Raw genomic sequence first — 17,265 nt, 5'->3', positions numbered from 1 at the left:
TGGGCAGTTACAGGGACTAATTCCTTATTTTCTGATTCAATCTCTAGAGTTTAATTATAAATCTAATGACTCTCAAAATGGCCCTGGATTTTATAAGAAAATTTCTGCTTCTTGAGCCAATCCAACCAGCTAACCAATGGGTTTAAGTATCTCAGTCCCAATTCTTCTTTTTTTTTTTAGATGGTTGGGTGAAGGTAGATTCAATAAAACTGAAAACAGTAGAAACGTTTTTTAAAAAGTGAATTTAACAGACATACTATCAATATTAACATTGTTACCTTCGCTAACTGTGAGACATGTTAGAGAAGAAAGATTGGGGAATGTTAAAGATAGGAGATGAAGCAAATTCTAGGAAAATAAAATTTAGTTTTTGCTCTTTGCTCTTAACTTCAGCTGAGAAACATATGAATTTGTTTTTGAAAGTGCCATTATCTAATATTATAGTACAATTCAAACTTTTTATTAGCAACTCAACCTCTTTGAAGCCCAATAAAAGGCGTAAGTACATTAAAATATGACTCTCTGAGAGTTGCAGAATCTTTTGTGTTTTTAGAAGTTTCCCATTCTCAACCCATTTTTTGTTTTTATCTTTTGTTGCAGTGATTTTTTTAAGGCAATTACATGGCTATTATAGATATAAAAAAATCATGAAATGGCTAGATATTAAGGTACCTACATATTATAAAACACATGTATTGTATGTTTATAGATGGGTTTTCCCCAAATGGTAGGTTATGAAATAATCCAGAAAATTTTCAAAAATAAACTACCAAGAAAAATAAATTCACTAAAGATCAACTAAGGTTAATTCATATGTTTCTTAAAATTTTCTACTTTTTAGCTTTAGCCAATCTGTAGGTCTATGTTATCTAAGAGAGTGTGTAACACAAATTAACTCACTTTTATTCCACAAATTCGCCAATGAAGAAAGTTGTGGATTGAACTCTGCTAGAAAAAGAGCCAGAAAGAACTCAAACACACAATCAGACCAAAATACCATATATAGGACACACATGTATGTCCTGCATTCAAAACAGAATGACAGTTGTGCCATGCAAGTCATAAGCATGCCCCCAGGAAGACTTTGGTTTTTCACACACGCAACACTGACAATTAAAACACACACACACACACACATATATATATGTGCGTGTGTGTATATATATATATATACACACACACACGAACATATACACATACATACATATATGTATCTGTTCACAACTGGGATTTTTACAAAAGAATCATGACTCAATGGAGAAGAATTTAACATAAGTAACCATGAAATACTTTTGTTATGACTCATGTATATTTCTTAATTAGCTATAATTAGATATTGCATGTTTGACAGGCTTTAGTAAATAGAGTAGGCTGGTAAGGTTTTCAACTTGTTCTTCATTTTTACTGAGTTCCAGCAGGAGAACTGTTCTCACAAGGAGAAATTTCTCCTGTTCACACAAGGAGAAATCATCGCAACCATGTGATTCATGAAACGTAATGTCAGTATTAATAGTGTATTAAACACGGGCATGATAATTGATTTAGAACTCTGAGCATGTTGCGATGCTAAGTCCTCTGTTTCCAGTTACTCATTTCTTCCCACTTTTGATAGGATTTCTGAATATTAATGTTCTATTTCCTATCTGATGGTTAGGATTTATTTGTCAATGGCTCTTGAAACTCATACTCTCCATTCTCCATGTGAATCCATATAAAATATTTAGATAAGTTTTATAAACCCAGGCATAAGGATAAACATGTGCTTTTTGAACTAAGGCTTAAGTTCCAAAAGCTTAAAATAGACCATTTCTGAGGTAATAATCAAAGAGAACAGAACTCGTAATTTTGCTGTGAGAAGGTCAATGCAAAATCATCCTCTGTTCCTTCCCTATGCATCATTCTGAATATTAAATGGAATTATGAAGCATTTACTAAACTGATTCTGGTTTACTACATTATGCATTTGAATTTCTCTAAATAAGATCTATTGTTAGGTAATTTGTGAAAGTTCAGCAAGTCATTTTCATTGCAGCAATACAATATATATTTCAGGCATATTAAATATTTATTTTGAAGGTACACTGGATAATTTAGTTGCTTTTAACCAAGAAATTTCTAATGTATTCCAGGTAAATATATTTAGCCAATGCTAGGCATGTTACCAAATGAAGAAAATACAGTGATGTGCTTCTAATTCACTGTCATCATTAGAAATCTCGAGACGAGCAGTGTAGACTGATTTTAATCAGATTATCATTAATATAAAATTTAAGAGTTCCAAAGAAACATTAAATCATTTCCAATATTGTTTGTGACAACCTCAGGGATTTGAATATTGAAGGAGGAAACTTAAAATACTTTCCCTTGAACCTTTGAGGCATTCTATCAAATCCTCCTTGAGATTCATTTACAGCCTACTGAAAATCAACCAGATACAGAGAGCTGGACTAGGTCCTAAGAGGACTCATCGTAAGAAAGGTAAGCAGAAACAGTAATTTTAAATATCTGTTAATACTTATAAATTATTATTTCTTAAACCAGGAGGGACAGACTAGAGGATGGAGGCAAGGTGAAGTACAGTATGTAGAAGTATATTTTAGGTAGGAAAACGCATGTTGGAGAAAGCTTGGACTTGAGAGGAGGTGAGCTGTGTAGGAGTTTATATTTTGCTGGGACAAAGGTTACAAGTGAGGGAATGTGTGTTCCCTTGTTGGAGACGATTAAAGCCTTCCTCAGGAGTTTCCATTTCCATGTTAGAGAAATAGCCAGGGGTCACTGAACACTTAAAAGAAGAATAAAGAAGGAGATATACAACTTAGCATAACGTATACAGGTGGCCAATAAGTGGTTTTATTCAACAGATGCCTACAAATGACATTTATTCAGAGGTTCAAAATCTCCCAACTAGGGTCGCTTACCAATTTTAGAGACAGTAATTAATAAACAGCTCTAGAACTTCTCTATATAGACTAAAATAAACGAAAGGGGGGAAGTACTAATTCATGTGTCTTTGACAGAAATTTTCATCATGCAAAGCATATGCAAGCCCAGTCTAGGAATCAGACTAGCCAGGATATTGGAGATCCTAATAGAATTTCCTATAGGGGACCTTTCATGCTTCCTCCCCTGCCCCTAACCCAGCTGCTTCTCAATAACCAACTCCAAGCTCCCAGCTATCGGTCCATCTACAAGGAGGACCAGGTCCTCCAGGTTTCCCTTCTCTCTGCTTCTCGGGTATTGCTGAGGTCAAGAGGGGCTTTACCAGCCAGAGGCCATCTGTGCCTTTTCTGAGGCACTGGGTGCTGATAAGCCACTTGCTTCTCTGGTGCAGAGGACAGAGCATCCAAAATGGGAAGGGAAAAAAGACATTGGTTTTCAGTTGCTGCAGCAGAAACAATCTAGTGCTATTTGGAGGTCTAAAGTAAGGCAACAAATGAAAAATACTTGGCAGTAAAAGATTTCTTCCAAAAAACTAAGTTAGCCAAAGAGATCTGAATCAAGAAAATGGCATAAAGATTTCAGGAAGAATTCTTCATGTTAAGGGCAAATGTGGCTGGACAGATACAATAAGGAGAAAGGAAAATGAAGAAAAGATACTTCACAATACCAGGTTTCTGATATGTTAACAGTTTTGTCTACCCTACCTGTTTCCTTTCCTATTCACGTTTGATAAACCACTGATGATAAGTAACCAGGCACTGTTATATTCTAAAATGATTTTTCCTAATTAGAAAGAAATGGTGCCTAAATATGTTTGAGCAGCAATGGAGATGGAAGGATTTTTGCAAGAATTGTTGAAGAAAAACTAATTTCTGGAACTACTTTACCTGTGCTATATTTCTGAGTAATTTAGAACAATTCAGCTGCTTAATCATAAAGTCTCTTGATACCAATTTGATCCCTTAAACCCTTAGTCTGATGTTCGAGTGTTTACTAAATATTCTTTTAATGTAGAAAATCAGCAGACCCTTCATCATGAAGTCACCCAAATAACTAAAACAGCTGTATATATTTGGATCCTCAGTAATACTGCAAGTTTGGATGTTCTGGGGACACCTAAGATCTCAGGCATTTGGGCATTTTCATTTATGAAGTGTTGTCTTTCATTAAAGTAACAAAGCATCACCAAACAAGAATATTCTGTCACCAAGTTTTGTTGATTTCACCGCTGATAGATAAACTTTTTCATTTCCTTCCATCTCTATGTAGGACAACTCTAATCCAAATCTCCATCATTTCTTACCAGAATTTTTAAAACAGCTTCCTAGATGGTCTCCAAACATCCATTCTTACTCTTTCGTCTCTTTTCTACAGTGTAGCTACACAACAAAAGGCAAATATAATTATGCCACTTCCCATTTACAGACTTCTCAATGGCTCCCCGTTGCTCTTTGGGGAAAGATCACGAATTTTAACGTGGCTAACAGTCCTAACGCAGTCTGGGTGCCTCCCTTTCACTGTCATCATTCACTAGGATCTCCCACAGTCTGCTTCCACCCTTCTCTAAGCTCCAATACTCTTTCAGTTCTTGGAGTGCCGCTTGGTTTCCCTAGCTATAGAGCCTTTGCCTGTGCTATTTCTTCTGCTTCAAACACCTCCTCTGTTTCTGTGTGTTTCTTTGTTTTTTGCTTTTATCAACTCCTATTTGCACTTCAGACCTTGTGTCTCATTTGACTTCTTTAGAGAACGCTGTTCCCATGACTAGAACAAATTCACCTCTATTTTCTCTACAGAAGCACGTCACTTCTCTTTCATGGCACTTAAAACAGCTGTCATTTTACATTTCCTTCTGGGATCATTTGATTTCTGAGCTCTCCACTGCATTTCAGTTCTACTGAATCCTAAAGGTCTAGCATGTTGTTGCTGTTTTAGTTGCTAAGTTGTGCCTGACTCTTTAGCAACCCCACGGGCTGTAGTCTGCCAGGCTTCTCTGTCCGCGGGATTTCCCAGGCAAGAACACTGGAAGGGGTTGCCATTTCCTTTTCGAGGAGATCTTTCCAACCCAGCGATCAAACCTGTGTCTCCTGCATTTGCAGGCAGATTCTTTACCACTGAGCCAGCAGGGACGCTCAAGGGTCTAGCATAGGATTTAGCTCATAGTAGGTTCCTGATGAATATCAGGTTAATTTGAATAAAGAAATAAACTAATACTTATACTTTATTCCTGTGTATGGACTAGCCAGATAAACTCCTTGGTTTATACTGGGTGAAATATTATATTCTGAATTGGTGACTTTCAGAATGATGAGCTTTTATTTCCAAATGTTCGCTATGAAAAAACGTCACCTACCCTTTCATTTGCCCACACAAGACTGTGCCTATGAAGATACATACATTCTTTTACCATGCTAAGTTCTCAATGTAGCTATTATTAGATAGCAATTGTTCAAAAAGAAAATTTTCTTCTTCACTGAATAAAGGATAGAGACTTAAATCATACTTAACAAATATTATATATGAATAGGTGTGCTCATTGTTTAATTTTTAGAAAGGATAGAGAAAAGTACACTGTAAAGGTGAGTTTCTCAATGAGTTTAAAACACTTCCTAATCTGAAACTGTAACTCACTATATTTACTTACAATCTAGGGGAAAATGCCACTAATATTAATACCTTTCCAGCAGAAAACATATACCAACTTTAATCATGCAATATTTTAAGACAGCAATACACACATTGCTGAAAAATTTTTTAAATTTGCCTAAAAATTATTAAATATGTCTACTCTTAAAATGTGTTACAATCAGGATTAATGAGAATAGCTATTAGTACATGAAAGTACCCTGAGTCTAATAAATAATCTTTGGTAAATTGTGGCAGAAAGTGTACTGGCAAGCATATCGATGCAGGTTAAACCTGCTTATATATATATTTTTTACCGTCATTGCAACAGTGCTGGAGTTTCTGTATCTCTTGTCAGTTTCTCATAGTGGCATGGTGTGCAAGGAAGTACAGACAGCCAAGGCTAGAAAATTGGTACTGCCAATATTGGAAGCCCACCAAGAAGATGACAAGTACTCACTTATCATTCATCAAACAAATACCAGAAAGCAGCATTTCTATTGTAATTTCACCTCATTTTCCTTGTTATGGTACATTTGACAGCACAATCAAAACAGTAGGGTCTGGATTTCTCTAGGTGGAATTCAAAAGATTCAATTCACCAGTAAATATAATCCCTGAGTGAATACTACTGTTCGCTACAATATAACATGTCTGAAATTGGAAAATAAAATTATGGTAAAAGATGCAAATGTGTCTCTTATTTACAGTAAGAGGTCCTGACCTAGAGAACAGAATAAGAAATTTGAATTCAAAAGACACAATACACCTAGACTGCTGATACACAAGATACCCATAGAAACAAAGAAAAGGCCAGACTTTCTTAGGCTGCTTCTCTTTAATATTATCTCTGTGTTCAGAGAAGGCTCACAACATTCAAACAAGTGGGAGCAAGGAAGCTACAACCAGACTCTGCGGGAACTTACCACGTGTTCTCCTTCTTTAGGGGTAAGGACGACTGAGAGCAAAATGATTCCAAGATCATGGTCAGGATAATGGGGATCTTTCAGTGTTAAGGTCACATCCGTGGGCCTATGATATAAAATGTTAAGATATTGAGCATGCAGGAAACCAGCAGCAAAAGGCAATCTACTGAATGAGAAAAGATAGTTGCAAATGGTAACATCCAATAAGGGTTTAACACCCAAAATGTGTAAAGAACTCGTATAATTGAATATCCAAAAACCCCAAGCAATTGGATTTAAAAATGGGCAGAGGACCTAAATAGACATGTCTGCAAGAAGGGACATGCACATGGCCAACAGACACATAAAACAATGCTCAAAAATCACTAATTATTAGGGAAATACAAATCAAAATACAATGAGATACCAAAGAAGCAACAAATAACTGTTGGTGAGATTGTTGAGAAAAAGAAACGCTTGTACGCCGTTAGTGGAAATTTAAATTGGCGAGGCCACTATGGAAAATGGTATGGAGATTCCACAAATAATTATAAATAGAACTACCAGATGATCAAGCAGTTCCACTCCTGCCTGGGTATCTATCCAAAGAAAACAAAAATGCTAATTGGAAGAGATACAGGTACCCCTATGTTTATTGCAGCATTGTTCACAATAGCCAAGGTATGGAAGCAACCAAAGGCTCCACCAACAGATGAATGGATGAATAAGATGTGGTATGCACACACAAAAGAATGCTACTCGGCCATAACAATAACGAAATCTTGCCATTTGCAACAGTATGGATGGACTCGGAGGGCATTAAGCTAAGTGAAATAAGTCACACAAAGACAAATACTACATGATTTCAGTTAGAGGCTGAATCACAAACAAAACAAAAGAGAAAGACTCACAGATACACAGAACAAACGGTTGCCGGAAGGGAGGGAGCAGGGGAACAGATCAAATAGACGAAGGGGATTAAGATACATAAACTTCCAGTCATTAAATAAATACAGGGGATGTAATGTACAGCATAGAAAATATACTCAGCAATGTTGTAATCACTTGGTATGATGAAAGATGGTTACTACGTTTATTGGAATCATTTTGTAATGCTTATAAATGTCAAACCACAACGTTGTATACCTGAAACCTATATTGCATGTCAACTATGCTTCAATTAAAAAAAAAAAATATATATAATTTTTAAAAGGTTAGAAACAGTCATTAAATGAATAAGCCAAAGTATATCTTATATCAACAATTTATTATTTTTAAGAAGAAAAGTAATTTTGCCTTCCTTTAATTTCCTGGTATAGTTTTTGTTGTTATTAAAATACCATCAACATATTAAGTTATCCAATAAAATCATGGGCCAAATGGATAACTGGATTCACACACCTAAGTTTCAGTCCTTCATGGGGTTCTAAAATGTCATGGAGTTATTGGAAAGGCCAAGAAAGTACAAGAAGTACTGAGAAAACTGTAAGGTACATCTCTATGAGCTCTTAAACACACAGAAAGCAATAGTAGCTATTTTCTACAAATTTGAGTCCAACAACTAAATGAGGGTCATTTATTGACCTCTACCTTCCTTTTAGTTCTTCAGAATTTTTTTTTAAACCAGGAGTATGATTTTTTTAAATTTATTTTTAATTGAAGGATAACTGCTTTACAAGTTGTGTTGGTTTCTGCCGTACAACAACGTGAATCAGCTCTAAGTATATGTATATTCCCTCCCTTTTGAGCCTTCGTCCAACCCCCACCCACCCCACCCTTCTAGGTAGAGAATAATTAAAGTAAACAGATGAGTGGGAGAGGAGGAAAATATATAGTTTGCCCGATATACATTATAAACATACTTTAAAACAATGAATAGTGGTGGTTTAGTCGCTAAGATGTGTCTGACCCTTGCGACCCCATGGACTGTAGCCTGCCAGGCTTCTCTGTCCATGGGATTCTCCAGGCAAGAATAATGGAGTGGGTTGCCACTTCCTTCTCCAGGAGATCTTCCCGACCCAGGCATCGAACCCACGTCTCCTGCACTGCAGGCAGATTGTTTACTGACTGAGCTACTAATACTTAAAATAATGCTTCTATTTTTGGCTATTTAAACCTATGCGTAAATACTGTTTAGGTTCAGAAATTCAAGGAAACCAACACTTAAAAGAGGTGATCAATACTCAGAAGGCTTCAGAATTAGAAAAGTATCTCTGAGAAAGAGATTATGAATTACTGAATATTACCCATAATAACTTTTGGAAAATAATGCAAAATATACCTTCAACTGACAATGTATAGGTAATATCTTGTTTCCATATTTTAATTAATACTGAAAAAAAGGGTTCATGTCCTCCATAAACCTAAGTGACTGTAGAACATTTAGCATCAAACTTGAATCTTGAAATGCTGGCAAATTAGGAATGTTCCTTTGGTTGTTCAATCATTTATTCATTTAACTCACAAAACAGGAAATGAACACTGTACTAGGTTCTGGGTAAATATCAGAGGTTAAGACCAAATATAAGACACTTGTCTTCATGGAGCTTAAGTTTTAGTGAATGATACAGCCAGATTCTAGTCTTGGGGAAAGGGCTTGATGGGAAAGGTGGTCCAAATAAAAACTTCCAATCCTGACTGCACTTTAGAATCAACTTGGAAGCTTTTAAAAAGAGCATGATTCTGAACTCTACCCATGATGACTCTGGTTCTGCAGATCCAGCCTGGAGTCTGGAAATCTATATATTTACAAATGTGCCCAAGCAATTTGGGGGAACCACAGCTACTTTCCAATGCTAAGATTTTACAATCCTAGGCTACTCTTTCACATGATTCTTAATTCACTGATTCAAGGAATGATGCTGTGAGAAATTTGGATGGTTTTTTGATGTGAGAGGTTTTAACTGAAGCATAAGGAACCAAGCAAACAGTTAATATACATAAATTATAAGAGCTGTGATGCAAATTGTTCCAATATTAATTTTAGTTATAACTAATCATGGTTTGAGAGTAACAACTTGATCCTTTTAACAAATGCACATTCATCACTATATTATACATGTGTATAATACATATTTGTACATACACACATTACATACACATATGTATACACACATGTCTTTACATGGGGTTACAATTTTATTTGGATCATTTTCCTATAATAATGCTTACATTAAAATATTAACAGCAAAATCTTAATTACATTTCTATAATGATTACATGATAAAGATTTGAGAATATTTGCAATTGCTTTATGATGATTATCGTTTTCTTCAAAAACAATGGCACCCCACTCCAGTACTCTTGCCTGGAAAATTCCATGGATGGAGGAGCCTGGTAGGCTGCAATCCATGGGATCGCTAAGAGTTGGACACGACTGAGCGAGTTCACTTTCACTTTTCAAAATAATACCTTAATGCATTATACAGCAGCCTGAGTATTTATATGGCTGCTATTGCTATCCATCTGCCTATACCCAAAAGCTGCTGATTTCTATACACAGAATGCAATGACAGACATGAACATGTGATGTTTTTAAAGTGGTAACTTAACGTTTAATTTGTTGGGAGGGGAGGGAATAGTCCACTCAATTCATAAAATAATGAATGTGGCAAAGTAAACATCAAATGCTTATGTATAATCTTTGAATTTCTTTTTTAACCATCCCCATTTATTTCTAGTTAAAATATTTTTCAGCAATAATTTATATTTAAGAGCAAAAAAGAGAAGATTTTGCTTTATGTTAGTAATTTGCAGATCATTATTCAGGGTCTAGGGAGAAAATAACTGTGGCTTCTGGAGAGGAGTAGTACAGCCCATTCTAGCTGGAGGTGTTTCATGATAATTGACCACATACAACACCTTCAAGGACAGGCATGGGGAGGCAGAGAGCCAGCCACCACTGAGTAAATTGAGTAATGGCCTGCGCTAGATTCTGGGGTAGAATGAAGGACATGTAGGAAGTAAGGAAAAGGCTGCTCTTTTGTCCAGCATGAGGCACAAATGACATTGGAAGACCAATTAGCTGCCATCATGCTCAGACAGTAACACATAAGGGTTCTACTATTTATTTCATTTACATGTAAAGTATAAAGTAGTGATCTGGCCCACTGCTCTGCTTTCCTGCTTTTCACTATTCCTCCTATATGATATATACGATCATCTAAAACATCTCTAAAACCACTAAAGATGAGTTCACTGCTTCCTTTGCAGCCCATTTCAACACTACTTTAGCCCTTTGAAAATCTACTTTTTCTTCTGTGGTGGTGTTTTAGTCTCTAGGTTGTGTCTGAGTCTTACGATCCCATGGACTGTAGCCCATCAGGGTCCTCTGCCCATGGGATTCTCCAGGCAAGATACTGGAGTGGGTTGCCATTTCCTTCTCCAGGGGATCTTCCCAACCCAGGAATCAAACCCAGGTCTCCTGCACTGCAGGCAGATGTTTTACTGATGGAGCTAGGACCCATGGTATATTAATCAATACCAATCAATATCAAATGGTAGCTTCATTCTTAAATTAATGATTATGATTAACATGTATAATCTTCTTCACGCCTCACTACAACCACACCAGCAATGTGAGAGCGAAGAATGTGTCAGTCTAGATTCCTGGTTCTCGGCACATTCTGGAAAACAAAGTAGGTGTCTTAAGAATTTTTTTGCTGAATAGTTGTTGTCAATGAGATAGTGCGGGAAGATGCTATTATTTCCACTGAGTAAGTGAGAAAGATATACTTGACAAAGGCTGGCTAGTATGAAGACTCACAACCATGCTTGACAGAATAGCAACTAGAACCTAGATCTGTTGACATTTTCTGTTGCAAAGGTCTAGCTTCACAACAAGGTATAGTGATTACAACAGTGCAAAAGTTACCTGTTTAACTCCAATTGTGTGAGATCCAGAAAGGCTGAGCCCATAAAGTCATCCTGCAGTCCAAAGTCATAGTCAAACACCTAGGGAGCCAAAGACACAGACATTATTATGAACAATTCTAATATAAACCTTAAATGAAAACACCTTCATTATAAAATAATTTTTCTATGCCACCAAAGTCAATACAATTTCCTCAGATTTATTTCTAAAATTTTGTTTTTCTGTTTTGAAATGCTAAGGTCTCACAAAACATTAAAACATTAAATTCCATTTAATTTTGTAACTAAATTACTGATTTAAAATAAAATAGAATTTTACAGAAGAAGAATAACAAAATCAAATAAAATATAGTAAATCGTCAAAAATGTGGGAACCACAGGCTAAGAATATTTACTCCTCATTATAGAAGGTGTATTAGTGTTACTGAAAGGTAAACTGAGTTGGTATGAATTTAACAAATATGTCTTTCATAATGGGCTGTAGGTGATGAATACAGGACTCCAATTTCTGTATTTTTTTCAGGTCATTGAAGACATATTCTCTGACATTCTAGGACAATGTTGTTTTAAGCATATACAGTAAGTAAACACTAAGATATTATGACTATAGCACTTTATAAATTTATACTATGCTTAAATTGTTTTTATTGATACAAGCAATTATTCAGGGATAATATTAGTGTATCTAATATCAGTAAATAGAAAAAGAAAAGGTTGTATTTCTTCTGTCAAAATCATGTGTCTCTTTTGTACCTTTCATGGTTCACGTTCATACTATGATGAACAAGACAAGCAATGTGCTTAACCTTCTGGATCCTACGTTTCACAGCTGGGAGTGTCAATAAAAACCTGAATAGCTATGTTGAGTTCTGCCAGGAGCACCATGGAGACAAAAGCGTAAGGGAGTATGTTGGGAGCTGATACTTTATATGGGAGTCCAGGAAGGCCTCTCAGAGGAAGTGTGTTTGTGTAGAGCCTGCAATGATGAGAAGGATTAAGCCACTAGAATGGCAAGTGATTAGCATGTTCAAGAATCAGCCAGTAGCCAGCGGGGCTGAAGCAAATTGAGAAAGATGGAGACTGGAGGGAAGATGGGCAGAGAACGCAGAGCTAGATCAGACAGGGCCATTTTCAAAGAACTCTAAATAAATGAGAGCTGGCTAATTTCCATCCATTTAAACATTTTCCTGGGCTTCCCTGGTGGCTCAGATGGTAAAGAATCTGCCTGCAATGCAGGAGACCCAGGTGTGATCCCTGAAGAAGGAAAGGCAACCCACTCCAGTATCCTTGCCTGAAGAATCCCATGGACAGAGGAGCCTGGTGGGCTACAGTTCATGGGGTTGCAGAGTTGGGCATGACTGAGCAACTAACACACACAAACATTTTCTTACTCACAAAATTCCTCAGCCAACATATATTAAATACTTATTATGTGCCAGACAATGTGCTAGGCACTCAGTAAACTGTGGTGAATTGTCAGTGCTTATAGTTCAGCGAGAGAGACAGATGATAGTCAAGGAAGTGCCCAGGTGTTACAATCACTAATTTTAATAACTGTTGTAAAGACAAGAACAGGGTACAAAATAGAAAAAAAAGTACATTGGAGATCAGGGAAAGCTTTGAAGACTGAAAAAATGCTGGTAGATGAAGTTTAGAGCTGTGTGCCTGACCTTTTCAAATGGAAAATCACTGTATTGCAGACTGTAAATGAGCATAAACATGTAAGTCTGCTCTTGAAAGGATGAGCCAGACCATTGCACTCTCCAGGCTGTGAGAATCCACTGGTCAGTGCTGTTCTGCCCAATTCTTGACACACTAGCTAGAAAGCTCTAAGCAGAGGGAATAGTATATACAGAAATCCTGCATCAGTTACTTTCTCTTTCCCTCTAGTAATATATGTATACCGCAATTCAAACAAACTTAACGTGTAGAAAATTGATATTTAAACAAAAAATACATACTTTGCATTACAAAGGGCTTCTTAAATTGGAAGAGTCACAAGGGATTTATTTAAGTTATAAGCTCCTCTAATGCCTTTTAAATTATTCAATTTATAGTCATTTGATTTACATACAACCTTTCAGGAGTACATTTGTTGTAGAAAGTGCAGCACTCCTGCAATAAATATTCTCCTCGATCAATTACACTTCTGAGCTTTAGCCATCCGCTCAGTGGCATATCTTATGCAACTGACACCTTGGTATGTGCAAACGGCTGCAGTAGTTTATTTTACAACATAAAATTTACACCAAAATTAGAGAAATCTCTCTTGTGCAATCTCTTCTAATTGTATCAGCCTAAGGATTAAAATCCTGGGGAGATTACAGCAACCTATAACCCATAAGAACACCTGGGGAACATCTACACATATAATGTGGAAAGCTGCGAATCCAGTGACTTGATCAGTATAGACAGCTCAGATGGGAGAGTCAACATTCAAACTCTGTTTAGTCTCATGGGGAGGGTCTATTCTACCATCCTAATGCTAGATGTTTACATTAGTTCTCAATTCCTATTAATCAGCAAAAGCATTAACATGGGGAAGAATGCAAACACCAGAATCCATTCGTTAATGAAACCGTTAGCAATGGAATTTGCAGCCAAGCTCTACAAAGTATTTGTCAATTTATGTCAGTTTATTGCTCTAGGTGAAATGTCAGAAAATACAGAGCATAGGAGAGAGATGAAATAAGAAAATTACTCCCAATGCAATAAGCACAGTTAATGACGGTTAATGTTTATCCAACATTTACCATGTATAAGGCACTGCCTTAAACACATCATATGGATTTTTATTAATAAATTTCACTCTTTACAACTCAGTGTAAAAAGCATTGCTTCCATTTGTCAGATAAGGAATCCAAAGCTTCAAATATTTATTTTAATTGCCCCCAAATGCCAGGACTAGGAAGAAGTCAGAGTTACCTCTTGTAATGGATTTCAGACACAGAACATCTTTAAATTGAACAAATATAATTTGGGCACCCACTCTGGGTAAAGCACTGGGAATTCAAATGTGAACAATTTATAAGGGATCCTTGCTTTCACAGACCCTCTGCTCCATGAGTTGGAAACATTAGGTAATATTAGGTAGAAGCTGATTGGGACTGAGTAACACCTCTCTTCATTCTCAAGCGAGTTCAGAACAAGAAATGCTTTATTCTGATCAATGAGTTTATTTATCATCTTGATTCAATTGTTTTCTATGGAAACTGGATTAGGAAATGCATCAGTTAAAATGTTTTTGGGTACAAGTAACAGAAAACTCAACTCACACTGGCTTCAATAGGAATGGCAATTTATTAGCTTAAATGAATGAAATGTTCATAGGTAATTATGACTTCAGGGGAGTTTATATTCAGGGTGGTTCAAATGATTCATACATTGATTCATTCATTTACTTGGAAAACATTTGATGGGCACCTGCAATGTGCCAAATACTGCTTAAGGCACTAGAAATACAGCAGTGAAGAAAATAAAAGGAGGGATCCTTAATATACGATGGGCTGCAGACAATAAAAACGGTGTTAGGTGGTGGTAAGTGCCACGGAGAAAAATATTGGAGGGAACAGGAGTGATGGGAACTATTTTATGTAAGATGCTTAGGAAGACAGTGAGAGAGAGTGGCATGTGAGTGAAGCAAGAAGACATAATGGGAATAGGAAACGGAAAGGTACTCAGCTCACATAGGTACCCAGGTACCCTTTGCCCAAGATATAAGATGCTACCCATACAAGTATGTCTATGATGCATTTCACACCCAGGCAGTTTCAAAACAACCATTTCACTATATAAGAATAATTAAACTTCAAGTCATAAAACTGACGTTATAAGATAAACAAAACCTAACTGTGGCCATTGCAACTGGTTATCTCTAATGGAAAACAGAAGCTATGCTGCTTAATTGCTGGGAGGACTTAAGCAAACCCTTCATCTCTGGGAGCCTCATTTACCTGTAAAATGGAGGTGAGAAGAGTTACTCACAGGGTTATTGAAAGGATTACATGAGACAATGTAGGTCTGGCAATTAGCACTGCTGCTGCTGCTGTTGCTGCTGCGTCACTTCAGTCATGTCCAACTCTGTGTGACCCCATAGATGGCAGCCCATCAGGCTCCCCCATCCCTGGGATTCTCCAGGCAAGAACACTGGAGTGGGCTGCCATTTCTTCCTCCAGTGCATGAAAGTGAAAAGTGAAAGTGAAGTCGCTCAGTTGTGTCCGACTCTTAGCGACCCCATGGACTGCAGCCCACCAGGCTCCTCCGCCCATGGGATTTTCCAGGCAAGAGTACTGTGCTCTATAAATGGTAGTTAGTATTATGATGAAGCTGTGACTGCAGATTCCATCTTTCTAAGACTCAATACCTTCACATGGTCTTTATCCATAAGTTAAAAACAAAACACCTCACCTGCCTCTTGAGAAATCTGTATGCAGGTCAGGAAGCAACAGTTAGAACTGGACATGGAACAGCAGACTGGTTCCAAATAGGAAAAGGAGTACGTTAAGTCTGTATATTGTCACCCTGCTTATTTAACTTATATGCAGAGTACATCACGAGAAATGCTGGGCTGGAGGAAGCACAAGCTGGAATCAAGATTGCCGGGAGAAATATCAATAACCTCAGATATGCAGATGACACCACCTTTATGGCAGAAAGTGAAGAACTAAAGATGCTCTTGATGAAAGTGAAAGAGGAGAGTGAAAAAGTTGGCTTAAAGCTCAACATTCAGAAAATGAAGATCATGGCATCTGGTCCCATCACTTCACGGCAGATAGATGGGGAAACAGTAGAAACAATGGCTGACTCTATTTTTCTGGGCTCCAAAATCACTGCAGATGGTGACTGCAGCCATGAAATTAAAAGACGCTTACTCCTTGAAAGGAAAGTTATGACCAACCTAGACAGCATATTAAAAAGCAGAGACATTACTTTGCTAGCAAATGTCCATCTAGTAAAGGCTACGGTTTTTCCTGTAGTCATGTATGGATGTGAGAGTTGGACTATAAAGAAAGCTGAGTGCCGAAGAATTGATGCTTTTGAACTGCGGTGTTGGAGAAGACTCTTGAGAGTCCCTTGGACTGCAAGGAGATCCAACCAGTCCATCCTAAGGGAGATCTGTCCTGGGTGTTCATTGGAAGGACTGATGTTGAAGATGAAACTCCAATCCTTTGGCCACCTGACGCAAAGAGCTGACTCACTGGAAAAGACCCTGATGCTGGGAAAGATTGAGGGCAGAAGGAGAAGGGGATGACAGAGGCTGAGATGGTTGGATGGCATCATCGACTCGATGGACATGGGTTTGGGTGGACTCCAGGAGTTGGTGACGGACAGGGCGGCCTGGCGTGCTGCGGTTCATGGGGTTGCAAAGAGTTGGACATGACTGAGAGACTGAACTGAACAGCCATGTTTTGCTTTACTATTTATTTTTTGTCTAAAACAATTGAGATTCTTTTTTTTTTTTTTTTTGAAGCTGACTTTTTTTTTTTTTAATTTTTTATTTTTTTTAAATTTTAAAATCTTTAATTCTTACATGCGTTCCCAAACATGAACCCCCCTCCCACCTCCCTCCCCACAACATCTCTCTGGGTCATCCCCATGCACCAGCCCCAAGCAAGCTGCACCCTATGTCAGACATGGACTGGCGATTCAATTCTTACATGACAGTATACATGTTATAATTCCCATTCTCCCAAATCATCCCACCCTCTCCCTCTCCCTCTGAGTCCAAAAGTCTGGTATACACATCTGTGTCTTATTTCCTGTCTTGCATACAGGGTCGTCATTGCCATCTTCCTAAATTCCATATATATGTGTTAGTATACTGTATTGGTGTTTTTCTTTCTGGCTTACTTCACTCTGTATAATTGGCTCCAGTTTCACCCATCTCATCAGAACTGATTCAAATGAATTCTTTTTAATGGCTGAG

General features: G+C 37.3%; 1 protein-coding gene across 8 annotated transcripts in view; it reads right to left on the bottom strand.

Moving 5' to 3' along the window:
* Window positions 1-17,265, bottom strand: part of MCTP1 (multiple C2 and transmembrane domain containing 1) — a 557,812-nt gene that overhangs the window by 237,367 nt on the left and 303,180 nt on the right. For all 8 annotated transcript variants that reach the window (XM_018050030.1, XM_018050036.1, XM_018050032.1 and 5 more), the window contains exons 4-5: window positions 11,341-11,420; window positions 6,489-6,594 (exon numbers count right to left, since the gene is read on the bottom strand). In XM_018050030.1, the coding sequence (XP_017905519.1) occupies window positions 6,489-6,594; window positions 11,341-11,420 (186 nt within the window). The remainder of the gene's footprint in view (window positions 1-6,488; window positions 6,595-11,340; window positions 11,421-17,265) is intronic.

Source organism: Capra hircus, chromosome 7 (assembly GCF_001704415.2).
Source record: "Capra hircus breed San Clemente chromosome 7, ASM170441v1, whole genome shotgun sequence".
NCBI lineage: Eukaryota > Metazoa > Chordata > Mammalia > Artiodactyla > Bovidae > Capra > Capra hircus.
This window is presented reverse-complemented; position numbering and strand designations above follow the sequence as displayed.